At 40.3% G+C, this 26,532-nt stretch overlaps 1 protein-coding gene across 1 annotated transcript in view; it reads left to right on the top strand.

The window, feature by feature from the left end:
- CACNG4 (calcium voltage-gated channel auxiliary subunit gamma 4) overlaps positions 1 to 26,532 on the top strand; it is a gene marked incomplete at its 3' end in the record, with an annotated part of 105,974 nt that overhangs the window by 68,173 nt on the left and 11,269 nt on the right. The window contains exon 2 of the mRNA XM_081321146.1: positions 15,431 to 15,514. Within this exon, the coding sequence (XP_081177272.1) occupies positions 15,431 to 15,514 (84 nt within the window). The remainder of the gene's footprint in view (positions 1 to 15,430; positions 15,515 to 26,532) is intronic.

The raw sequence follows: 26,532 nt of genomic DNA, 5'->3' as shown, positions 1-26,532 counted from the left end.
ATATGGCGACAAACGACTCGTCCGCCCTCTAGGCCCACTTCGTATGAGAGAGGGCCCGACATTTTGGTGATTTTCCCTGGCACCCACAAGTTCCCATGCCCATAGTTCCGGGCCCACACCCCTTCACCCACTTGCAACCCCCTCGGGGGTCTTGGGCGAGAGGCCTCTGCTGCCACTTGGTCTGGGGCCGGATCTGGCTCGATTTGAGGCAGTGGAAGCCTGCTCAGGCCATCAGCATGGCCCATATCCTTGTCGGGTTTGTGAATTAGCTTAAAGCTGTAAGCCGACAAAAAAAATGGACCATCTTAACATTCTAGGGGGTAAGATGTGGGGTGTCTGTCTGTCTGTAGTGAATAACCCCAGTAGTGGTTTATGGTCTGTGAAGATCGTGAAGTCCCTGCCATACAAGTAGTCATGGAATTTTTTTACTCCAGCTACTATGGCCAATGCCTCCTTATCAATTTGTGCATAATTACGCTCTGCGGAGGATAGTGCCCTGGAATAAAAAGCAATCAGGACTTGAGTCCCATCGCTCTCCAAATGACTTAGGACAGCCCGCACCCCATATGGGGACGAATCACACGCAAGGCATACTGGCATCGATTCCTTAAAGTGAGTGATCGTGGAACTGACAGACAGTAGAGCCTTCAATTCCTGAAAGCTTCTTTCGTGAACACTAGTCCACTTCCACGCAGTATTTTTGTCCAAGAGCCGGTGTAATGGCTCTGCCACTGCGGCCTTGTTAGGAAGGAAGGCATGGTAAAAATTTAGGAGGCCTAGGAATGCCTGAAGCTCTCCCTTCATTTTGGGGCTGGGTACCATTTGAATGGCTTTTACTTTTGACTCAGCAGGGTGGATGCCATCAGCATTGATACGGAAACCCAAGAACTCAGTTGAAGGGCCTCCAATACTACACTTATTCTTCTTGAGCTTAAGGACTGCTTCGCGCAGCCTTTGGAGGATGGCTCTAAGCCTCCTTGCCAGCACCTCAGTGGACTCACCGGCGATGAGCATGTCATCGAAATAGGGGCAAACCCCCGGAATGCCCTTGAGCATTCGCTCCATAATGCCTTGAAAAATGCCAGGTGGTACGCTGACCCCAAATTGCAGGTGTTTTACTTTAAATGCCCCCCTGTGGGTTACAATTGTCTGTGCTGCGGCTGTGTTCTCGTCAACAGGAAGCTGTTGGTAGGCCTGAGCCAAATCTAATTTTGCAAAAAATTTACCACCTTGCAAGGACGCCAGGATGTGGCTTACTACTGGTACCGGGTACGCATGCTGTTTGAGGGCACGATTAATTGTGCATTTGTAATCGGCACAGATTCTGACCTCCCCATTGGCTTTTAGTGGCGTGACGATTGGGGTCTCCCATTCACCCCCATCTACGGGCTGAAGTACTCCCTGTTCTACGAGTTTATCTAACTCAGCGTCTATCGTGTTTAAGAGCAAATGGCACTCTACAAGGTTTAATCCTGACCAGCACTACAGTAGGATCCAGTTTAAATGTTATTGGCGGGCCCATGTACGTCCCCAGACCTGAGTCAAACACATCTGCAAATTCCTCGCATACTGTCGCTAGACTCGTGACTTGCGTCTGGTTGATTCCGGTTACTTGGATGCCTAGTGCATCAAACCAATTGAGCCCGATCAGGCTCATTTGCTGACCCCTTACTACAACAATGTCCAGGTGCCTAGAAAACCCCTTAAATTTGACGGCCAGTGTGGCCTCACCCTTGACTGCGACTCTGGCATTCTGGAAGTTGGTCAGTATAATGTCAGATGGCCTCAGCTTGGCCCATCTCTTGCTGCGATTGCAGACGAAGTTAAATGTCTCAAGTGATATAATGGATATGGCTGAACCCGTGTCCATCTCCATCTTGCAAGGGACCCCTTGCAGCTCCACTTGAAGTCTAAACTTTGGCTTAATAGGGCGGCGAGCTCCTGTGCGGCAAATCCTTCTGCGGCTGGAGCAAAACCCTACACTATACTGCCCTGGGGCCCCAGTACCTCTCCTAATCGGAATGTCTGACTGGCGATTCGATTGCCAGTCCCTCTGGCGACCTCTGCAGATGGACGCGATGTGGCCGGTCTTTCTGCAGGCCCGGCACATGGCTGTCCGGAACCTACAGTCCATGCATTGGTGGTGGCCGCCACACCCTGGGCACCTAAGGAAGGGTTCTGCCTTGTAAGTTGCCCCTTGTTGTTTGTTGCTGTGACGCTGTTGGTCGTTGTGCCTTTGCAGCTTGTCAACTTCCGTGTTGTCTTTGGGGTCTTCCACGTGTTCGGCGTCATCGTGGTGGATGGCTTCCTTGTGCAGTGCTGTTTTGGCGGGCCGCATGGCTCGAACGGCTCCACCGACAACTTCATCTGCCATGATCTCTTTCAGTGCATCTGGGAACGACAGAGTCTCTTTGGTGAAGAGTTTTTGCTGTAACTCTTGATTTCGGAGATCGCAGACAAGCCGGTCTTGGAGCCTCTCCTCTACGTTGGAGAACTGGCACAGGCGTGCAGCCTGCCTCAACGCCGCGATGAATTCAGACGCTGTTTCACCTTGTTGCTGAACTCTCTGTTCGAATGTGTGGTGCCAAGCAATTACCAACAGCTTGGGCTGGAAATGGTCGCCGAGCTGTTTCTTCAAGTCCGCGAACGTTACGGACTCCAATGGCGTTGGCGTGAGCAAGTTCTCCACGATGTCGAACGTGGCTGGGCCGCACACACACAGGAGTGTAGCGGCCTTCAGGCTGTCCTCGGTGACTTGATTCGTGAGTAGATAGTTCTCAACCCCTGGACCATCTTTCCAGTTGAGCTATATCAAATTCTTCCAGCTTTCCGACCTTTGCCATTTCTGCTGGTTTTCGTGGCTGGGGCTCATCGTCTTCTTATCCTGCTCCTCTCTATATGCCCAGGGACTGATCCTCTGGGCACATGGTCGCTAGCATGGCTGTGCTAGGCCAACCGTAGGGGGGAAAATTGCTTTTCCTGCCAGGCATGTTCGGCCTCTCCCCTAGTGACTCTTAGCTCTGTTGGAGAAGTAGGATCCCATCCTCGTCGCCAGTATTATATACTGGGTTCGTTGCTTGATTGACGAGACGAGGCGAGTGAGTTCAGCAAGAATCATTCTTTATTTGATTGCAGGAACTGAACTGAGAAACAGGGCTGCGAATGCAGCTATTTATTCCCTGGCCTCTAGGTGGCAGCCAATAGGTTTAAAGCAACCTATTGCCACCCTAGAGGCAGCCAATGGCGGCTCTGGAGACGGTTGTCTGAGGAGCTGGGAGCCATTAGCCAGCTTCCCTGCTTAAAGAACCTTCCCGCAATTAACCCCACATGATGCTCTTTAGTAAGACAAAAACCCAATACATTACAGCTACCATCAGAGAGAGGATTCTGGAAAGAAGCAGTTGAGTAATGGATTTGCTGGTGGATAGTCAGTCCTACCATGGCTGAAATCGGCTAGGCCACAGGTCAGCAACCGGCGGCTCTGGAGCTGCATGTGACTCTTTCAGCCTTCTCCTGCGGCTCCCAGTCATCCTCTCCATTTGCAGAGAGAGACAGAGACAGAGAGAGGCACTTGAGTTTCTCTCTCTGTCTCTCTGTCTCTGTCTCTCTCTCTCTCTCTCTCACACACACACACACACACACACTCACACTGAGTGAACTGGCAGACCAAGGGCAGGAGAGAGCCAGCCCAATAAGAATGTGTGTTGCTTGTCAGAGAACAGTGTGAGGCCAGCTTGCCAGGTGAGCAGAAGATCGGAGAGAGGGAGAGAGAGAGGGAGGGAGAGAGGGGGAGAGAGAGAGAGAGAGAGAGAACTCATGCACAGCAGCCTCTATTTCTTTTTAATTAAACTCTTCAATCAAGTTCCCCCCCTTGCCCGTGTACATGCATGCACACGTTTTGCAGCTCCCAGTGTTTACTTTTCTCTGGGAAACGGGTCCAAGTGGCTCTTTGAGTGTTTAAGGTTGCCAACCCCTGGGCTAGGCAACTCTACTAGCTTTTGAAAATAAAATATTGATCAATTGGTTTTTTATCCAGAGTAACATTAGCTAGTATATCTAAACATGGATTAAACTGCTGACTCCAATTAGGAATTAGAACGTGGCTAGGATGCTAAAGAGTTCAAGACTACATCCTAGGAAGAAAAGTACTGAAGAGTGATAGTGCCTTGGGGATATGAGCTTTATGATCCTAAGGATAGGCTTGAAGATGATAGCAAATAAGATCAAAGGCTTACCTATCAGAATAACTAGCCATCATCATCACTACAGTCTGCAAGCAGATGGTAGCATGCAATTAATTACACCTTTTCCTAGAACTAGAGTGGTAAATAGAAGCAAAAGTATTAATTAGGTCTTGTGGGGGTGAACAAATGTTAGGAACAACCATATATTAGATACACATCATGTTACAGGGAGATATGCTAGGTAATAGAATGCTTTTAAGAGCAAGCCGTTTTGTGCTTGTTTGGTACTTTTAGACTATCAGAATATCACTTGGCAGGCAAGAAACTGTGTGCTAAATAATGCAAACAATTAATGTTGAAGCTGATTAAAAGTGAAAGCACTTGTCTGCTTCGATAAGGCTTGGTTAATGTCCAAATGGCTTGCTTTGCTTCATTTGCTTTGCTTTCCGAATTTACTTATCTTTCTGAACTCAAATAAAGGAGAATAATCTGGAAAGAATATGATCTTGCCCTGCCTCAAAAGTTTCAAGCAGGCTGTGGCTGGACTAAAACTTGATTGCCCTGCTCCCAACTGAACATCTTTATTACAACAAACAGGCTCTCTAGGCTTAATTAGAGAGAAAAGCTTTCACATCATGCAGATATTGGAAAAGGTGGAGTTATTCCAGGGCAATGCTTTTGGAGTATTTTTTTCCCCTTACCATCATCCCCTTGTGGGTGTCAGCTTGTACTCAGATTTAGTGCCGATGCTACCCAAGGAAATAAAACTTCAGTTCTGGTGGAGGGGGGGGGGAGGGATTGGATAGGGAAGCATGTAAATATCCTGTTGAAAAGCTGGCTGGATTCCACATCTCATCACTGTTGTTCACCTTATTTATAAGACCATTTCAAAGCAATCATTTTCAAGAAAATGAGAATTATGACAGCTTTTGTGCACTGTGCTTGGAATGATTCAGGTATATCTCTCAATGACCCACACTTGGAAGGTGGAGTATAGAAGCCCTGGCACTGTGGCCAATTGGACAGAGATCTTTTTTTCCATCAACGGCTACCCACGAATTCAGTACATACGGCAGAGATTCATATGTCTTTTGACTTAAATATGACTTTAAAAAATATTTGCTGAATAGGTATCTTAACCCTTTTTGCTGTATTCTGAGACAATTGTGGAAAGGACAACTCCACTACGTTATTCTCCCCAACTGATCGTTAGATATTTGTGTCTAGTAACTGCTTTATAACTTTCATTTACGACAAGTGCAGATGGGGTATCAGCTGCACTCCCATATCCAGAGATCAGGAGGGAAAGGAGCTCATAAGGCAACCTAAGTTCTTTTCCAGCTTAGATTTTATATTAGAAGTGGCCCCATTTTAATCTAACCCAGCCCCAAACATCCCTAACCTTTTCTCCCAGCACCAGTCTTGAGGAGAGGAAGATTATTTTCCCCTTCCCTTAAGACAACACATCCTAATAAAACAACATGCCATTGAAAAGAAGCTTTTTCTCAAGGACTATTGGTGTGATACTTATGACCTCTGACGGGCTATCTTATTGGAAATCCAAGCCATTACAGGCAGTGGAGGGATGGTGGGGTGAGGAGGAGGAGACGATTCATTTGCACCTAATACAGACAATCGCCATACCGTAAGTCCATTGCATAACAGAATAGCAGAGTTGGAAGGGATCTTGGAAGTCTTCTAGTACAGCATCCTGCTTGAGCAGAAGACCCTACCCATTTCAGACAAATGGTTGTCCAATCTCTTCTTAAAAACCTCCACTGTTGGAGCATCCATAACTTCTGGAGGCAAGTTGTTCCACTGAATAATCGTTCTAAGTGTCAGGAAATTTCTCCTTAGTTCTAGATTGGATCACTCCCTGATTAGTTTCCATCTGTTGCTTCTTGATGGACATGTTGAGACATGTCTACCTTCCATTTATCCAGCATTATTTGGATGACATATTTGGAATCTGTTGCGGCTACATCAAATTTGGAAGGAAGGAAAAGTATCAGAATCCCTAGTAAAGGATGAAAATTGTTTAAGAGAGAGAGAGAGAGAGAGAGAGAGAGAGAGAGAGAGAGAGAGAGAGAGAGAGAGAGAGAGAGAGAGAGAGAGAGAGAGAGAGAGAGAGAGAGAGAGAGAGAGAGAGAGAGAGAGAGAGAGAGAGAGAGAGAGAGAGAGAGAGAGAGAGAGAGAGAGAGAGAAAGAGATTGCCACTGCCAGAATCAGCCATCGTACAAACTGGAAGCCAGAAGCAAAAATTAAAGATAGTTGTTGCCTGTGTGCAGGGGAATAAAAGTCTTGATGTGTTATTTCATCCTGCTGCAATCCAGCTGGCGCAGGCAAAGTCAATGTGAGAGGCTAAAGAGTGTTTGAAGTCTATGAATTGTAAAGAAAGGAAGAAGATGTGAAGTGAAAAGAACAGGAATGAAGATAAAACAGCTTCTGTCAAGCAGGCTCAGCAGCAGAAAAGGTTCATCAGGAGAATTCAATCCAGCAATGAGAGAAGACTTTCTTTCCACCTCCTTTCGCAAAACTACAAAGAAGAAGCAGAAGGAAGGAAATGGATCAGCATTAAAAGTAGTTCTACAGGACAGATCAGGCATTTTGGGGTCTCAATTAACATAGTTAAAAAGCAACGCTGTATTCTGAAAGATATAGGAGACTAGAAAATATGAAAAACAGCTGCATTTTGGGATTCTTTATCAAATAAGCAATTTGAAAACATTGCTAACTTTGATAATAAATGGAAACTGCTGGTCACTTATTAACCAGGGTTAATTGTACAGAAGGTTAGGAAAGTTTTAGGCTGATTAGCACTGGGTCTCTCTGAATTGCCCAAGATTTGGCTCAGTTCATAATTTGGCTTTGAATAAGACATCAGATAGAAATCAATGAGATTATTGTCACTGACTAATTCATCCTTATCGTTATCCTATTGCTTAATTTTCAACATGAATTCCTGGCTACAGTGGGATTGAAATCTCCTTACTCTATCTAGCTGGGCATTAGGTGGAAAGCAAAGTACTGTTTTGATGTAAGTGTGAATGAGTGAATGACTAGGTTCTCCCAAAATATTAAATTACAGTATGGAGAACTGGATTTAACACGTTTTATGAAACTATGCTATGTAATCAAACATTTAAGGCCAAGTATCCTATATGGACCCTGCCAGTTGCAGTCTATTCGGTAAAGCATAGTTAAATAAAATAGGACTTGGTATAATGGGTGTATCCAGTGAGTTACTTCCGTTTGACTGAATCATGGGATAAGGAGAGGGATTAAAGAAGATTTCAAAATATGACTGCCTATAGATCTCCAAATAATGTTACTTAAAAGCCAATATTACAATGGCCCTCATGTTGTCTTCTCTGTCACCATTTTCCATCCATGCCTCAAACTGCTTGCTTTTTTAATTTTAAAAAAAAAATTGGACTGTAGTAAAGTTTTGAAAACATTGGAAAAAGTTAAAAGGGAGAAATATAGATATGCTTACTTTTAAATAAAGTCAATAATCTCCTTATATGCAGTGAGCCATAACGGGGTTTCTGAACAGGACCAACAGTTTCATGATAAGCATTCAGTAAATTGAAATTGTTGAGCATGGAATAAAGTGTTCTCAGCAAACATCATGAATAAATTTCATTGATACTTTTCTCAAGATAAAACAGCTTTCCAAAATACCCTGATTTGCATATTGACAAGAGTTAGCCAGGAACTTTGATTATTTCAAATGGAATAGATCAGGGGTATCAAACTGCTGGCCCACAGGCTCTATGCGTCATGGTGAAACTGCATCCACCCTATTGCTGTCAATGGGGAAAAAGTCACAATACGTCGTGACACGTCACGTGACGTTGCGAATTTGACACCCCTGAAATAGATGGTTTTGTTTTAGAATTTTAGGATGGGCAAATGTTAGATGAGTATAGTTCTTAATACTTTTCAGATGCAAAATGAATTATGTGTGAAAGGGGGTGGGATACAAATAGCAATAGCATTTAAACCTATATACCGCTTCCTAGTGCTTTACAGCCTTCTCTAAGCAGTTTACAGAGTCAGCATATGGCCCCCAACAATCTGGGTGCTCTTTTTACTGACTTTGGAAGGAAGGAAGGCTGAGTCAACCTTGAGCCAGTGAAAATGGAACTCCTGGCAGTGAGCTCAGTTAGCCTGCAATACTGCATTCTGTATAAGTAAATAAATATCATAATTTGTAGAAGCACATTGCTAATTTGTCACTAGTGGATGAACTAGGTCTCTCTAATTCATGGAAACCATTCCTGTAGCATAGTCCACAGTGTCTATTTCTATTACTAGAAACTTGGTGGACAGCAGATATTTAATAATGATATTAATTCACCTTGTAACTTTCAGTCATAAAATGATTTATTTGCAGTACAGGGCTTGGAACCTTGTAGATTAATATAGATATGATGGCTACTTAGCTATCAAGGAGACTAATAATGGTTAGAAGGTATAATCATATATACCAGGCATGTCCAACCCACAGCAACACCAGAAGCCACTCTGGCCTTGCTGTTCACCGGTGCCCCCCTGCAATACCAGAAGCCATGCCGCCCTTGCTGTTTGCCCACCGCGCCCCCCAGGCACTCCCAGCAGCCGCACGTAGGCAACGCTTGCCTGCCGCTCCCCTCAGAAGATCTTGCTCTCTCCTGTAACCTGTCACCAATTGCAGCCTGCTCACAGCCCCCTCACTTGCCCTTCCCAGCACCATTGTTGCCGCCTGCCATCCGATTGCCTGGGGGCTATTTGTCCCATGTAGCCAAAGGGAGTCTGGGCAAATGGGGCAGGGGCGGAGGACCAGCAGCCCATTACCCAGGGACAATGGCCACGGGAGGGCCAGCAGAGGAGGAAAGCTGGCTGTAAATGGGCCGAGGCGGGTGGCTGGAGACGAAGGAGGCATGACCAATGGTGGGAACCTAAAGATCCTAAACCCCCTGGGCTACGTGAAGCCCTGAACAGCTAGTGATGCATCCCCACAAGATAATAAAAAAATACAAAAACATAAAGGAAGTTTGTTATTTATATAATGTACATTAACTATACATTAACTATAATATATATTCTATAAGTGGCCCAGAACAATTCCTCTTTATTCAATGCAGCCAAGGCAAGCCAAAAGCTTGGACAACCATGATACATAAATAAGAATACAAAAACATTGAAGTAAATGGGCAGGATCCTAGTAGTCCAATAAGCACACAACATGCTGAGTAGAAGAAAAATACCTAGGAGGGGGAATATAGTGTAGTTATAGTTATATTACTAACAGCAACATTGCTCTACTTGTAGAACATTTGAAATGTTGATCAGTTTAGATATTTTGGGACACTGATATTATCTTTGCTATCATCAGGAAAAATAGTATTTTATTTTTCAAATAAAAAGGGATGGATGTTTATGTTCATACAGAAGCCAATTTTGATGGAAAACCACATGCATCTGTAAAGAAAATGACGGAACAAAAGTTTCTGTCTGTCTGTCTGAAACCTGACATAGTTATATTCCAATTGTGAATTTTATGAAAGGCATTCCTAAGTAATAGAATGCATATTGAAATGTTTATGCTTGGCATATGAAAGAACTAATGAAAGGAATTTTTTAAAATGCTCCATCTGGTATAACCAACAAAAACAATATATATCACTGAGTTAGGTTGATTTATAATGGCTATTAGAGAATGCTATTATATAAAGCCCTGGTACAGGGCAAAAGTTGTATTTCATTTGTATTATAAAAGATTTGATGGATCCTCTGGATTGGAACTGAAATACTTCAGACTGTAAAGATTCCAAAAGTTGAATCTGCAGCCTTTTTGTTGCATTGTTTGCTGTAGCCACAGCGTGGTGACCACTTTGTGCCACCAGAATTCAGACTACAGACATATCACGTACAGAGAGTGAAAATTTGCTTAAGTGGTTCTGCATGCTTCCAGTAAGGCAAAATGCAAAGTGCAGTATCATAGATTTGACCAAAATTGTATTCAAATTGCAAATATTTTAGATTGTGCCAATTTGAGCAAACAGTATAAAGAAATTTTTGATACTCAGAGCACGGGTTATTTTATAGTACTGCCAGTTTGTTTAGTTTATTATAATGCCAGACTTGACAGCAATATCAACAAACAGATAAATATATGTTTGTCACATTGGCTGTTTTCATGACATCTTGAATTTAATGAGAATAGTAATCTAAGTGCAAATGGAAGGCACCAACTTGAGAAAGACTGGATTCAGTCTAGCTCAAAGTTATTAGAATATCACTAAGAGACTATCTGTTATGGAACCCAGAATTTTATTCAGATCGAAATTCAAGCTCAGGTGGAGATAAAAAAAATCAAGCCTACTTATAAATAAAATGATGATGATGATGATGATGATGATAACATCACCTCAGGCATAACAATTGTCAAAGACTTGTGAGATTTAAAAACCCAATTTTTGATACTCACAACTCAAAGACAAGTCTGGTTAACAAAAACAAAGATTTATTGAAAAGAAATTGAAAATAAGAAAGAAAATAAGAAAGAAAGAAAGCGTTTGCAAACGCGGCCTCTTAGACCCTTCCCAAGTTGGATTGAGTTCAAAGAGCGCCCTGAGCAAGTTTCAAACTAGGCATTTATACTTTCTTTTCTCGATACATGCCCCCCTAAGAAACTTCAGTTAGTCTTTGAAGTCATTTACATTTCTAAAAGATCTTCTTTGAACTTTTACATCCAAAAGACTTATTGTAGCAACTTCCTTACATCCGTCACTACACTATCTTGTTTTACTCACCTTCTTGAGGTGAGTATCCTTTTTAACATTTCAAAAGAACTTTATTGATTACCATGTGTGAATTCTCTAAGCAGGAAATACTGTAGATAGCCCCACATCTTAGTGTTACATTTTATACAATTCATTGGTGTTACATTTTATACAATTTATAAAAGAATAACCTTTATTTATTTTCCTTTAGTCTGGATAGTGGATATGGTCAAACCTAAAGACAGCAGAATAGAAAAGAAAGAACTGGAAAAAAAATCACACTACAAAGACCTGCAAGTAAAAATAAAACAGAAAAAGAATGCAAAGAGAAATATGAACAGTGATGGCACCTTGTAATCCCAAAACAACTTGAACATTACTTAAATATCGGCATTGACAAAATCGCCATCAGTCAATTGGAAAAGGCATATTTACTTGGAATAGCTTATGTCCTGCAATGATACTTTTAACATCATCAAACAGTAATGTCTGCCTACCCCAGATCCTTGGGAAGGACTCAGTAGGTGGATGAAAATGCCAAATCCAGTCTAAACATTTGGCTGACTCTGTGATTAACCATACTAATAGCAATAGCACTTAAACTTATTTACCACTTCCCAGTGCTTTACAGCCCTCTCTAAGTGGTTTATAGAGTTAGCATATTGCTCCCAACACTCTGGGTCCTCATTGATCAAGGTGTGCTACTAAATGATAACAAATCGAGCCACAAAAACAATTTTGATTCCAATAAACAAATATTAACATAAAGCAAACCAATATCACAATAAATTTTAAAAACATCCTGGGGATAGAATTGAATGAATGTACGTCTAGTGTAAACAGTTATTACCTAGAACATCAGATAAATAAAAGGAGTGTGGAACAACCAGACATTTCATTAACACATTAATGAAATAAAATGAAATTTAAGTCCATTTTAAAGGCCATCAGATTTCTACAGAGAAGGGTGTGGTAGGGTGTAGTCTGGAGTCCCAGAAGGGAGGGGCTCTTTCCTAGAAGGCAGAACTTGGAATATCTGGTAGGCAGGAAGAAGGCAAGGACAGACCATCCCTTGCAATTTGCGCAGTATATCTATAGTTATGCAGCTAATTGCTTTAGTCTTGGTGGAGCAGTGGGCTAATGCCTCCTTAAGTAACACCAGCTGCCTGCAATTAGTGCAGGTTCGCATCCCACCAGGCTCAAGGTTGACTCAGCCTTCCATCCTTCCAAGGCAGGTAAAATGAGGACCCAGATTGTTGGGGGCAATAAGCTGACTTTGTAATAATGCCGCTTGAGATGGGGCCGAAAGCCCTAATAAGCAGGCATATACATAGAATGAAGGCTATTGCTAAGCACATTGATTTGTGCTTTAAATTGTAAGCTGCCCTGAGTCTTCGGAGAAGGGCGGGATATAAATGGGATTAAAATAAATAAAAAAAATAAAATAAATAGTCTGGCAAGATTTTGTCTGTAAATGAAGAACAATACAGAAACTATTCAATAGTAACTGCGTGTGTTGTGCTTGGTTCTTTGGGCCTGACGTTAAGGTGCTGGTTTCCAGAATAGTAGGTCCAGATTCTAAAGGCTAAAATCCTGGATACAGCAACCTGGAGTGAGAAACCAAAACAAAGCTCTGTTCAGATGAACATAAGGAACAGACAGGATTGTAGGAAGAAATAAGGGTAGAGGTAAAGACTTGTGACAGGAGGACTCTGTAAACATAAGCACCAGTAGTTTAAGGAGGATATCAGGAAGTTTGCAGTTGAAAATAATAAAAAAGACATATTGAAACTTAAAAAAAAATTCTATTTGCTTGTTTGTTTATGGTATGTATAATCTGCCCCTTTCTTGGTGAATTCTGGATAACGTGTAACTGTAAAAAACAGTATAAATTCAACAGGGAAATCTTCAAATCAATAGTTATGATGGGCACCATCCTTCAATCAACTGGAGAATATGTAAGATTGGGATTTTTTGTTCTCCTTTACTCCACAGCCTACAGTGTTTTCTATTTTTTCCTATAATTCTTTTGCAAATGCTCTAGTTTTACCAGCCTCCTCTTTGGTTCTGAGACAGATGTATGTTGCCTCTTAAGATCATCACATTGTTTTGATCAGATAACAGGTCACTTGCAACTGAGTTTGTATTTTGATGTCACTCCTATTCCCCAAATGAGAATTTTTGTAATTAGACTAATCCTTTCCATCACATTTATCTGTGGAAAGGGGATTCATAACAAGGTAAAGGATTGGGATGTGATTTTCCTTTTTTTAATAAGCACAATGACACCATCACACTTGGGAGTAGCAGCCATAAGAAAAGAGCTTATTTGAAATGCAGTCGAGTTATTAACACAGCAAGAATGGAAGCTGATTGATATAACTCCAAATGCTTGTAATTATCTTCCCTGATATCTACTTACTAACAAATTTTCATAATTATGTTATCAGCATTTGCAGAATGGATTGATCAGCCATTAAGCTGTCTGAATGGGCTCACAGGAAAGTCTCTAGCTTAGGAGAAGAAGCAAGCCCATTTCAATGACTTGCAAAACTGGCTTGTTTCAATAGACATTTTAGGATTCAGATGTATTAAATATAACTGAAAATAGAAGAGAAAGATGGATTATCTCCTCCTGTAGCCTTGCAGGAGCAGGAGGGGCAAGAGAACACATGCTCCAAGGCTTTTTCACGAAATATATAGTAACATTTGTCATTGCACACAGATGCAGTTACAGTCTCTTTCCAGTAAAAACCCTGTCTCTGGTATGGCTAAGACTTTAAGATGGACCATATGCCAACCAGCAGCATGTGGTCAGACATCTGGATAATTATCCCAACTTGCAGAATCTCAAGCAATAATTGGTTGATGCAACTTCTTTCCTTCTGTGCATTTTTCCTCATGGAAATATTATTTCCTAACCCACAGAGCAACTTCCTCTTTTCAGCATCTCAAAACCAAATGTGTGAGTGTTTATCTCCTCCAAGTAGTTGTTTTTCCTTTCAGATTTCATCTCCCTCCAACCACTGTTTTCCCCTTGTTATTCCAAAGATCAAATCTGTGGTGCCTCAATCTCCACAAAGCACATGCTGCCAATTACCTTGGTGTGTATACCATGCATACGACACCTCCTTACAGAATCTCACAAAACTGAAATTTCATCAAGACATTTAAATTAAAGCCTCCTTTGAAGGAGAGAGTGGGGAAAGATGGTCTACTTCTGTAAGAGATCAAGAAGGAGAGGCTCAGATCAAGAGACCTGTTGCTTATGATCTGACAATGTGCAAATTATAACAGCAGATTGCCTGAGAAAGATTGGAAACAAGGATTTGAGAAAATTGGACACTGCACAATATGTACTGGGCCTCCAAACCGGGAGTTGTTATTGCTATAATTATTATTGTTAAATTTATTGTTACTTGCAACCAAAGGACTGGCTGGTTATGTTATGGGCTTGCCTGTTTTGACACAATGTAAAATTTAATTGTTTATGGCACAGCTATTAAGTACATCAAGAATTCAATCCTATGCAATTTACCTTGTCCATGAGAGGGATTTTTCTTCTGAAAAGACAGATACAGGATTGCTTGGTAATATAAACCAATTCTGCATATGTTCTAATCTAAAATGAATATGTGTGGAGATCCTATCAGCTAGTTTTTAAAAAGTGAAAAGCAAGTTGGCTCTCTTCTTTCATGAAAAATGTAGCAATAAAACTATATTTCTTTTTACGGGGACAAATAAATTGTGCTTGAGGATTTTCTATTTATATTCTTCTTAACTAGGTAGGTGTTCCTAGATGGCAGAATCACATTGAAGCACAGTATGACAAGGCACTCACTGGTTTCCACATCAACTAGATGTGAGGTGGCTGTGAAAAGACCAATTCCATCTTGCCTTATTGAGGAAAGGAATTAAAAGATCTTGTGCAGATGTTGTTCTGTTCAAGAAAAATTTTAAGTATGTCAGTCAAATGGGCCCTGGACTATGGCACAAGTCTGGAAGTTTAATGTAGACGACGGTACAAATCCAATTTAAAAAAAGACAGGAAATAAAAGAAAAAAATGGTACTTTAAGACTCCTGAATGTTCATATATTGGAAGGGAGGGAGCATTATGAAGAGTTTATGGGCCAGATACACCATCAATTCAAAAAGTTTACTGTAAAATCAAAACTTTTCAAACATTATATAATGAAATTGAAAGCCAGTTTGGCATAGCGGTTAAAGGCACAGGGCTAGACACATGGAGGCTATGAGTTCTAGTCTTGCTTTTGGACAAAGCCAACAAGATGAGGTATGTTTGCATTAACAGAGTTCTTTCTGTTTTTTAATAAGTCTCCCAAAATATTATTATAATCACTTGTTGAAATCAAGGGAGAATTCAAATATTTCAGAAATCTTGATTCTTTTGGCTGAATAAATCTCCAGGAAAGCCTCCCTCAATTGATTTCTTTGGATGTTTTCTTATTTTGCAGGGATATACAAGGGACACTGTTTTCGAATCAACCATTTCCCCGAAGACAACGACTATGATCACGATAGCTCTGAATATCTTCTCCGTAAGTGAAAAACCCAAAGCCTATCTAAATGGGCATTGGTGGTTAGAAAAGGATTTTTGTGTGATTTGTTTCTTTTTAGAGAAACAGTGTTTGGATTTTCATATATGAATGTGATCCATTGTATTACCCCCCCAGAAATTTTGAATCAATCATTTTGCTATTTTAATTAACAAGATTTCAATTTTACACAGTTGAAAACCCACGTATATCTGTACCAAAGGTGAATAGTCCATAAAATATAATCAGTTTTTGGGCAGCCCCTGGAGTCTCTACCTATTTGGCTGCCAAATTTCTATGGCTAGGTCTGTTTAGTTTTGGCAGAATCTCCCATGAAGTTCTATAAAAGAAGTAACAGGCAATGCCTCAGTGTAACAGTCTGCAACAAGAGAGGGAATAAATATGGCTATTTAACACCACCGTGGTTTCCATTGGCTCCCTTTGTTTTGCAATGATTTTACACAGTTTCTATCAGGTTTCTGCTGCTGGATTCCACCGTACATTTTAAGTCCCTAAATGTTATTCTTATATTCCAAGATCCTGAGAATAAAGTAACAGTCCTTGTTATTAAGTGCCTTCCCCACTCATTAAAGAAGTGCCCCATTTGCCAAAGATCCAAAGAATTGTTACCACAGCCTTCTTCCAGCTTTCTTTTATCCAAGAAAGTTTGCAGAGCATCCAAAAGAGATTATTCCCAGGTATTGTGTGGGAGGTAGACCCAACTTCAGTTTGCAGAGACAGGATATGAAGCTGACAACTCATGGAAGCTGATTTAAAGAGAGGATGTGTCTTACCGAACAGAGGTAGTGAGGGTGATAAGTGAATTTGACCAACAAGTCATGACTAAAAATGTAAAGGTTCCCCCGCACATGCGTGCTAGTCGTTTCCGACTCTAGGGGCCAGTGCTCATCTCTGTTTCAAAGCCGAAGAGCCAGCACTTGTCCGAGGACGTCTCCGTGGTCATGTGGCCGGCATGACTAGACGCCAAAGGCACACGGAACGCTGTTACCTTGCCACCGTAGTGGTCCCTATTTTTCTACTTGCATTTTTACATGCTTTTGAACGGCTAGGTTGGCAGAAGCTGGGATGAGTAACAGGCGCTCACTCTGCTACGCGGCACTCAGGATTCGACCCGCCAAACTGCCCACCTTCTGATCAACAAGCTCAGTGTCCTAACCCAATGAGCCACCATGTCCCCCAAGTCATGACTACATATATCTAAATCAGGGGTAGGCAACCTCGGCTCTTTTATGACTCATGGACTTCAACTCCCAGAATTCCTGAGTCAGCTGACTCAGGAATTCTGGGAGTTGAAGTCCATGAGTCATAAAAGAGCCGAGGTTGCCTACCCCTGATCTAAATCATACACTATTTCTCACTGATCCAGGTCAGTTAGGGGCAAATCTGCAAAATCCCACCACTACTTATTCCTGAATGTCAGTTGGTTTCTTCTTAGATTTGCTGCTTATACACATTTCTTTCCGGATTAATAATCATTTATTGCTTCTGCTACTTGTTTATTTTCATTTATATTCTGACTTCCCTTCAAATGGGTAAACACAGCATCACCTTCATGTTATCTCGGTGAACCTCCTTTTTTCCCCGATTTATCCACATTTGCATGCTTCCATTTACTGTTTTCTTCTCCTATCTTACATCTAATTATTCTTCTCTGTGAACTCTTGTTTCTCAACCATGATCTATACTGCTTCTCCCCAGTGTTTTCAATCTCTGCTTAAAAGCTTCTCTGGTTATCCGGCTGATTTTTCAGCTCAATTTTCTAAATACTGGCCAATCCGTCAGAAAAATTAGAAAATCACCCATTTTTTTTCTGCCTAGGGAAGAAGAGAGATGATTTGCAGATGATAGCTAAACCTATTTTTTTTAGCTTTCTCATATTGGAAGAGTTAACAGCTACTTGAAAAGCTGCATGCATTAATGCTGCTGAAAACATTTATACTATAAAACTGTTAGAAGTCAAGTTTATATAGAGCTATATAAATGGTAGAAGTGTAGGAATTGTCTTTTAACATTCACTTGTAACAATAAGATGCTAAATAACCACAGCTGGGATGCCAATTGCTAGTGTAAGGTTTTACACTTAGCCTCACAATTGCCCCAGCATTACTCAGGAATTTAAAAGAGCCAAAAGAAACTCCAGAGCCGAGGTTTCAGCAAGCAAACAACTTTTACTTTGATCAAAATAGAGTTGGGTGGCCACATCTCTCTTCCTGGCTGGTAGAGTGATGAAGGCAGCAACCAGGAAAGATGTCTTCCACCTTTTATACCCCTTCAGAACAAAGAGATCTGGTCTTGGTACTAGGAACCAAAAGGTACAGAAAAATAATTCCTAGATGATGACTCATACACAACAACCCAGGCTCTACTACAGCTCCTTTCCCCCCTCCCCTTACCATGCTCTTTTCATGTAAGCAATCCCCTGTACCTAAAGCATGAAACATTTGCTTTTATATAACTAATTTCCCAATATAAAGCACTTACAAAGCTGCTTGCACATAAAGATGATTACAAAGTATCACTACTAATATCAATATTACTAACATCAACCTTAAGCATAATAAAAATCCCTTCACTAGCATTCCTGGGGCAGGAGATTTTGGCAATGCCCTTTCCCCCACATGTATGGGCAATTGTAATGCACTCCATATGAAGACCATTTGGAAACCTCAATGGGTGCAGAATTAGCTGCTTACATGCTAACTGGATCTACTAGCTGTAGCCAATATAACATGATACTGTGGCAGCTGCATTGTCTGCCCAATTATTTTTTTAGCACAGTGCAGGACATTGGTAATAGTTTAGAAAGAGTTACAAGGCTTAAGGAATCTGGTTTTCTCCAAACTGTAGAGGGCATTGGCAATGGTCTTGAAGGAGAGAAGGAAGAGCTGCTACAAAAGCAACAGTCATATAAGGTGGTCTTGAGCCCATTCCAAGAAACTAATTAGATAGATCTAGACCAGGGGTCTTCAAACTTGGCCCTTTTATGACTTGTGGACTTCAACTCCCAGAATTCCTCAGCCAGGCATGCTGGCTGAGGAATTCTGGGAGTTGAAGTCCACAAGTCATAAATGGGCCAAGTTTGAAGACTCCTGATCTAGGCCCCTCCCTAATTTACACAAAGATAAATTGATGAAGGAGGGGGTAGCACTTTCAGACTTGCAAGATTCTGTTACTACAGATGTGACAATAAAAAGTATTCCTGGCCAATATGGCATTAGTTTCTTAGTTTGATCTACCATATAGAGTTGACACAAAGAGAATCTACCCATCCCAAGGCATACTGTACTTGCAGAAGATGCTTGCTGAGTCTCTCCGTATCTTCTCACACTCAGCAGGAAGGGACTTGTTTTCAGGAGCTCTAGTGCTAGAACTATATTCCCATTTGTGATTCTTACAAAGCTATTAAAATTTTGTTTTTTTCAAAGATTCTCTGGGAGGGTAGAATTAAGGAACAGATTATCTGAGATATATGTTAGCACAATCAGAATAGATGAAATTTATTGAGTATTCTGATAGATTGTTTTAAATTAAGGATGTTATGTTATAATACCAAGGATATTATTTTTTTTTATTGAAAAGTTTTAACATACAATTTTCCTTTAAAACCCCCCCTCCCCCTCCCTTCTCCCTCCCCCCTACCTCTCCCCCCTCCCCCCCTCCCCCCCCCGACTTCCCAGAGCTAAATACAAGGTATATAAAAAAAAACAATCATAAACAACCATATACTAACAACTATAAACTCTAAAATCCATCACTCTCTAGCTTATATAGGATAAAACAAACCTTAGTAATATTGAATATATATAAAAAAACTAAAAGAAAAAAAGAAAAAAAGAAAGAAGACTTATTCAAATGCTACATAAAACTTCTTAACCCTATACTTGTTCTGGATAAACTCAATCCATTTTCTCCATTCCATAATATAGCGTTCTTGCGAGTGATCTTTCAAATAGGCCGAAATCTTCGCCATTTCTGCCAGGTCGGAAACCTTTAAAGTCCACTCTTCTATGGTCGGCAGTTCCTCTTTCTTCCAATACTGACCTATCAAAAGTCTTGCTGCCGTAATAAAATTCAACATCAACTTAGTGTCCACAACTGTAGCATCTGTAATTATTCCCAACAAAAAAAGTTGCGGACAAAACTTTATCCTCTGTTTAAAAATCTTCTGCATGTTCCACCAGACTTTTATCCAAAAAGCCTTAACCTTTTTACAAGTCCACCATATGTGAAAATATGTTGCGTCTTCATCACCGCACCTCCAACATTTAGGCTGATAATTCGGATACATACTTGCAAGCTTTTTAGGATCTAGATGCCATCTATAAAACATTTTGTAAAAGTTCTCTCTTACATTTTGAGCTTGTGTGAATTTTACGTTCCTCACCCAAATCTTTTCCCACGTGTCCATTGTGATAACTTCCTGGATGTTTTGGGCCCATTTTATCATACAATCCTTAACAAGTTCTGTTTCCGAATCAATCTCTATCAGCGCAAGATATATCCGTTTAATATGCGCGGGTCCCTGATTTCTAATTTGCTTTATCAAATTTTCATCAGTCATTGTAAAACCATTTTTCTGGTCTTCTTTCCACCTGGCCCGTAACTGAGTATATTGAAACCAGTTTTGAACAACCTTCTCTTCTCGCAAGAGGCTATATGATTTCAAACACCAGACATTTCTTTCCAAACTTAGGATCTCCTTGTACGTAGTCACATCATGTTTGAAACCAGCATGTATATTTTCTATTGCGTGTTTTGGAATTGCCCACAGTGGTATCTTGCAATCTAACTTATGTCTATACTTCTTCCAGACTCTCAGCAATGCCTGTCTTAAAATATGCACTCTAAACACATTGTCTACCTTCTTATCATACAACAAATATGCATGCCAGCCAAACAACAAGTCATGGCCCTCAAGATTTAATAATCTCTCTTGTGTCAAATTAATCCAATCACTTATTCCTACTAATGCAGCAGCTTCATAATATAATTTAAAATTGGGCATTTTAAGCCCACCTCTCTCACGAGTATCCTGCATAATCTTAAGTTTAACTCGTGGCTTTTTCCCTGCCCACACAAATTTATTGATACCTCGCTGCCATTCCTCCAAATTAGAGTCTTTCTTAAGAATCGGTATCATTTGAAATAAAAATAAAAATTTAGGCAGGACATTCATTTTCACTGCTGCAATCCGTCCCAACAAAGACAATTGCAATTTTTCCCAACTCTCCAATTCTTTTTGAATTCTCCCCCATAGTTTTTCATAATTATTTTTATATAACTTTGTATTAGAGGGCGACAAAAGCACCCCCAAATATTTAACCCTTTTAACAATCTCAAATCCAGTTAGTCCTTCTAAGAGAGCCTTTTGCGAAACTGTCATATTTCTGGCCAAAATTTTGGTTTTCTGTGTATTAACTTTAAATCCAGAAACCTTCCCATATTGTGTTATTATCTCCATCAGGTCCACAACAGAGTTCTCTGGCTGAGTCACTGTAACAACCAGATCATCTGCGAATGCTCTCAATCTATAATCCTGATCTCTAATTTGTATCCCCTTAATTTTTTCCGAATTCCGTATTTTAGTCAATAATATCTCTAATGTTAACACAAATAACAAGGGCGATAACGGACACCCTTGCCTTGTGCCCTTCTCAATATTACATGCTTCTGCCAAACTATTATTAACTATAATTCGGGCAGTTTGTTTTTGATATAATGCCCTGATCGGTTGCACAAAATTTTCCCCAAAATCCATTTTGTCTAAAACTTTCAACAAAAATTGCCAATTCAATTGATCAAAAGCTTTTTCAGCATCTAAAAAAATTAGCGCCGCAGAGATCTGGTTGTTCCTTTCCAAAAACTCTAACACATCAACTATATGCCTCACATTATTTTTCATTTGCCTACCACTAATAAATCCTGTTTGGTCCCCATGAATCACCTGTTGCAGAACCCTCATCAGTCTATTAGCCAAAACCTTAGCAAATATCTTGTAATCTGTATTTAAAAGCGATATCGGTCTGTAATTTTTAACTTGAGTAGCATCTTGGTCTTCCTTCGGAATCAAGGAAATAAAAGCTGTTCTCCAAGACGGGGGCACCTTTCCCCCCCTCTGGATTGTCTGGAACAGTTCCTTTAACGGTTTTATCATCTCTAATTGTAAATTTTTGTAATAGGCCGCAGTCAAACCATCCGTACCTGGTGCTTTATCCACCTTCAGTTCCTTAATTGCTGTAAAAATTTCTTCTTCTGTAATCAATTGATTAATCCCCTCTTTTTGTACTTGCGTAAGAACCGGGATGCTAGCATTCTCCAAATATATATCAATGTCTTTTTCATTAATTTTCTCCTTAGCATATAATTTAGAATAAAAATCCACAAAAGCGTCCTTGATAAGATCCTGTTGAAACACAACCCTTCCTTTATGCTCAATCTTATCTATATTAGAAGCCCTTTGTTTTTTCCTCAATCTATAAGCTAACCATCTACCTGGTTTATTAGCGTTACAAAAAGTATTATGCCTGGCAAACCGCAGATTGGTTGCCACTTGGTCAGCCATTAATTTATCAAATTGTCCTCTTAACAGTTTAATAGCCTCCTTAGTCTTCACATCCTCTGAGTTCAAAATCAAAGCCTTTTCTTTTTCCTTTATTTCATTCTCCAGTTCTTTCCTCCTAGCTTCCACAGCACGTCTATGTTTATTATTCATATATATCAACACCCCTCTCATGTAGGCCTTGCTAGCATCCCAGACCATATCCATAGAGGTACCCTTGTTCATATTAATTTCAAAAAAATCCTTCATCCGCTGTTTGCATTCCTCCACATTTCTCTGATTTCTAAACAAATTCTCATTGACGCGCCACGAGCGCCTATCCCTTTTCTCCTTATCAATCTCTAACCAAACTGGACTATGATCAGAGATAGTTCTTGCGCAAATCTTCACCTTTTTAGTCCTCAAAAAAAAATCATTAGTCAACAAAATAAAATCAATCCTCGAAAAAGATTGATGTCTATCAGAATAAAAAGTGTAATCCTTTTCCTGCAAGTGTCTCTCACGCCAAATATCTCGCAATTCCAAGTCATCCTTCATTTCAAAAAAAGATTTAGGCAGTCTAGCATGACTTGGAATGCGCTTAAAAGCTCCAGCCTTGTCCATCTGTACATCCAAAACACCATTCCAATCCCCCATAAAAATAAAAGATTTATAATCCAACTGGGTAAGCTTTGTATGAAGCAAACTAAAAAAGTCAGCTTGTTGTTGATTAGGTGCATATAGTCCAACTAAAAGCGTCTTTTTACCTTCTAACAGCAGCTCTATCATAACGTATCTTCCAAGCTTATCTGCTTCAATTAAGTCTGCTGTTAAGGCACTTTTAACATAAACAACCACTCCATTTTTCTTATTCATTGCAGAAGCGACAAATTGCGTACCCAACCTTGAATTCGATAAATACTTTTGATCCAAAACTCTAATATGCGTTTCTTGCAAACATATAACATCTATCTTGAATTGTTTTAAATATTGAAAAACTTTCTTCCTCTTCTGTGGTGAATTTAGTCCATTAACGTTCCAAGTTAAAAATTTAGTTGCCATGCATATCCTCCCAAAGCTCTTGGAGCACTGCTTTGACAGGACTGTCTTCTTTAGGCCGTGCTCCTCCCACTGCTTGGCTGTAAGTACGTTGTGAAAATTCCAAAAACTTTTGCTGGTCTTGTTCTTTTATTTTCTTTGCTCGTTTTAAAGCAGCACGCGTTACCCTTTGCTCTCTAGGATCATCCAAAGAAGTTATAGCTTGATCTCCTCCAGCACCGTTTTCCTCTATTTCAACCTCCTGATGTTCTCCTTCTCCAGATCCCTTTGCAGCTTCCAGAAGTGTTAATGGGGTTGCTTTTAAAACGTTATTGTAGAAGTCACGCGCTTGCTTCACAGTAATCAGCCGATACCTTTTACCTTCATGCATCACCATCAGCCCCTCTGGAATCTCCCATCTGAACCTTATATCTCGTTGCTTGAGCTCTTGCACAAGAAATGTAAAGTCCTTCCTTCTCCTTAAAATCTTTGGAGGAATTTCTTTTAAAACCAAGACTTCTTGATCAGCAATCACAACTTTAGCATCATAGGCAGCTTGTATAACTTCATCTCTAATTTCTCTTTTAGCAAAGTAAACCACCACATCTCTAGGCAACTTTCTCTGTCTAGCAATCCATGAGTTCACACGAAACACTTTATCCATACCTTCTCTTATTTCAGATGCTGGCTGATTCAGTACCACTTCAAGAGCCTCAGAAACCAGCTGCTTTAGATCTTCCTTAGTATTCTCTTTTAAGCCTCTAATTCTAACAGCAAACTGCATCTGGTGATATTGAGCAAGACTTAATTCTCTTTCCATTTTATCTCTTAAATCTTCATTCTCCCGTACTTTTGCTTCTAATATGGCATTCTTTTGAATCAAATCATCCACTTTTTCATCCAAATCTTCCACACATTCCGCCACTTTATGCACTTTGGACAAAATGTCTACCTTCATCACGCTGCACTTCTGTTCCATCCTCTCTTCTATTCTCTCCTCCAGTTTCTCCAATTTCTCCTCCATCTGTGCAAATTTATCACCCATTGATTGGTTGATTGATTCCAAAAGTACCTGGGCATGTTTATCCAGAGCATCTCGTAAATCCTTCGGTGTCAATACATCAGGAGGATGCAACGCCTGTAATGATGATTGTTGCACCGGAGAAGATCCACCACTCCGAAGAGTTTTAGGGGGAGGTTTAGTCGCCATCTTTAACTTTCAATTGTGACGCACTTTCACTTAAAGTTTAAAAAGTCCATCAAGCTCGAGAGTAAAATAAAATAATCCTCTTCACCTTTTCCTCTTGTACCGCTCTGCCTGCTCCTTTTAATCCATAGTCCTTTCTTCAGGCAGGGGTGGTCGCAGACGCCTGGCTCTGCTCCAAGAAATCCGGAGCAGAGACGCTGGCCAGCTGGGAGCAACCCAGGCTTCGGGGGAGTTCAATCCTTCAGCCGCCCAAGCTCCAAGCTCAGGCGGCCCCGGAGAACTCAACCCCTACCTGGGGCCTCACCCCCTCCTCTTCTCCCGAGGAGGGGGCTTCAAATTCGCCCGAACAGCTGATCGGCGCTGTTTCGGGCGAAAAAACACTCAGCTGAGCCGCGGGCAGCCCGGGAAGGCTGTCTCCGTCGCCGCGCAGCCACCGGAAGTCCCCCAAGGATATTATTTTTATATGTATTATTTATTGGGGGATGTCTTTTTTTTTGTTTGTTTGTTTTTGCCATTAGCTCTGTAGTGAGAAAGCCTGAGGAAGCATTAGAGCCATTTTAAATAAATAAAATAAAGCAACTAGACAAAAATGTAAATGTACAGGCAGTGACATGCAAATACTATGTTCTGTCATGGTATTTAGAACAAAAAGGTGCTAAGATACAAAGCACATGTTCATTAATCAGTTCAGCTGTAGGCCACTGATCTAATGGAGTAACTATAGAAGGGCTGACAGCAACATGCCCTCCCCTGTTTTCAAATTATCCAGCAGTCTTCAAGATTCAGGTTTAAGGAAAATGAGGGAATTGTAATTCAAAATGGAAAAAAAACAACAACCCCAGAACCTTCTCTGCAGACAAATTAAAACAAACCTCTATGCCAGCCAGGCAGTAAAGGAAGCTTGAATAGCAGGTTTTCCTATGTACAACTACGTAACTCTTTTGGTATGTCCTATATCAAATTATTTAGCAGGAAACCTCACAGTAAAATGTACTAGTTAGACAATGGTAGGATACTTGGTTCTCATTTTTATGCTAAGACTAATTAGAAAATTGTTTCCTCAGTAAAAAGAAGAAAAGTGTAAATAATTAAATGTTCTGGTATTATTCTTCATAAAAAGACCAGAGTGGATTAGTTTCTTCATTTTTTAAGATGCAAAGACTTGAATTCCAAGATTTAATTAGTCTTGCATGAGATTTAAAAAATTGTATATTGTCAGCTTAGTTTTTTAGTGAATAGTTTTTTTTAATTTTCTTAAAAGTTTAAAAATACTTACATATTAACTGAGCAACCTTCCTCAGCTTAGTTCCCATCCAAATGAGTTATGGCTACAAAAATCCCAAATCTCCCAGCTAGCATAGCCAGTGGGTAGACATGGAAATTATTATCCCATTTGTAGCAGCATATAAATGTAATAATGAAGTATCCAGAGATTGCCTAGTTGAAATGTGCTGTTCTAGAGGATGACATCAAGAAATTATGATAAACATGAGTCCACTTAACCTTTGCTGAATAGTTGAAATAGACAATAGTAATAAAGCCTTTAGTTACCTTTTTTATGAGAAGTCTTTTTTTTCTCTAACTAAGCACTAAAGAATGAATATTATTGGAACTTATTGTTCTTACATTGCCCATACACAGCTGGACCTCAGTGTCAGTCACTCCACAATTATTTTGAAAAGGAGGCTTTAGTTCCTTGTTCCTTATTTCCTTTTGTCCATTATTCCTCTCTCATTCTTTTACTTAATGATGCTTCCACAAAATGAAAGAAAAATGCCAGGTATTAATATTATGATACACACAACAACGTGAGATCACAGCTGCCAGAAGCTAAAGTGCTCTGAGACTTTAGAAATCAGACAGATAAGCACTTCCCACATAATACCCCAGATTTGACAATTGTAGATAAGAAAGACAAAGTTTGGATAATGGATATGGTAGTACCTGAAGACAGCAGAATAGAAATGAAAGAACGGGAGGGGAAAAAAACACAAAATATAAAGACCTGTGAATGGAAATAGAATGACTATGGCAAAATAAAGCAAACATAGTGGCAATAGTAATAGGCACCTTGGGTGCAATCCCAAAACAATTGCAGCATTATTTCAACAACATTGGTATTGACAAATTCACCATCAGTCAATTGCAAAAGGCAGCTTTATTCAGAACAGCTTACATCCTGTGATGATACCTCTAACAGCATCAACATCTGCCTAT

Source organism: Vipera berus (assembly GCF_964194415.1).
Source record: "Vipera berus genome assembly, chromosome: 2".
Taxonomy (NCBI): Eukaryota; Metazoa; Chordata; class Lepidosauria; order Squamata; family Viperidae; genus Vipera; species Vipera berus.
This window is presented reverse-complemented; position numbering and strand designations above follow the sequence as displayed.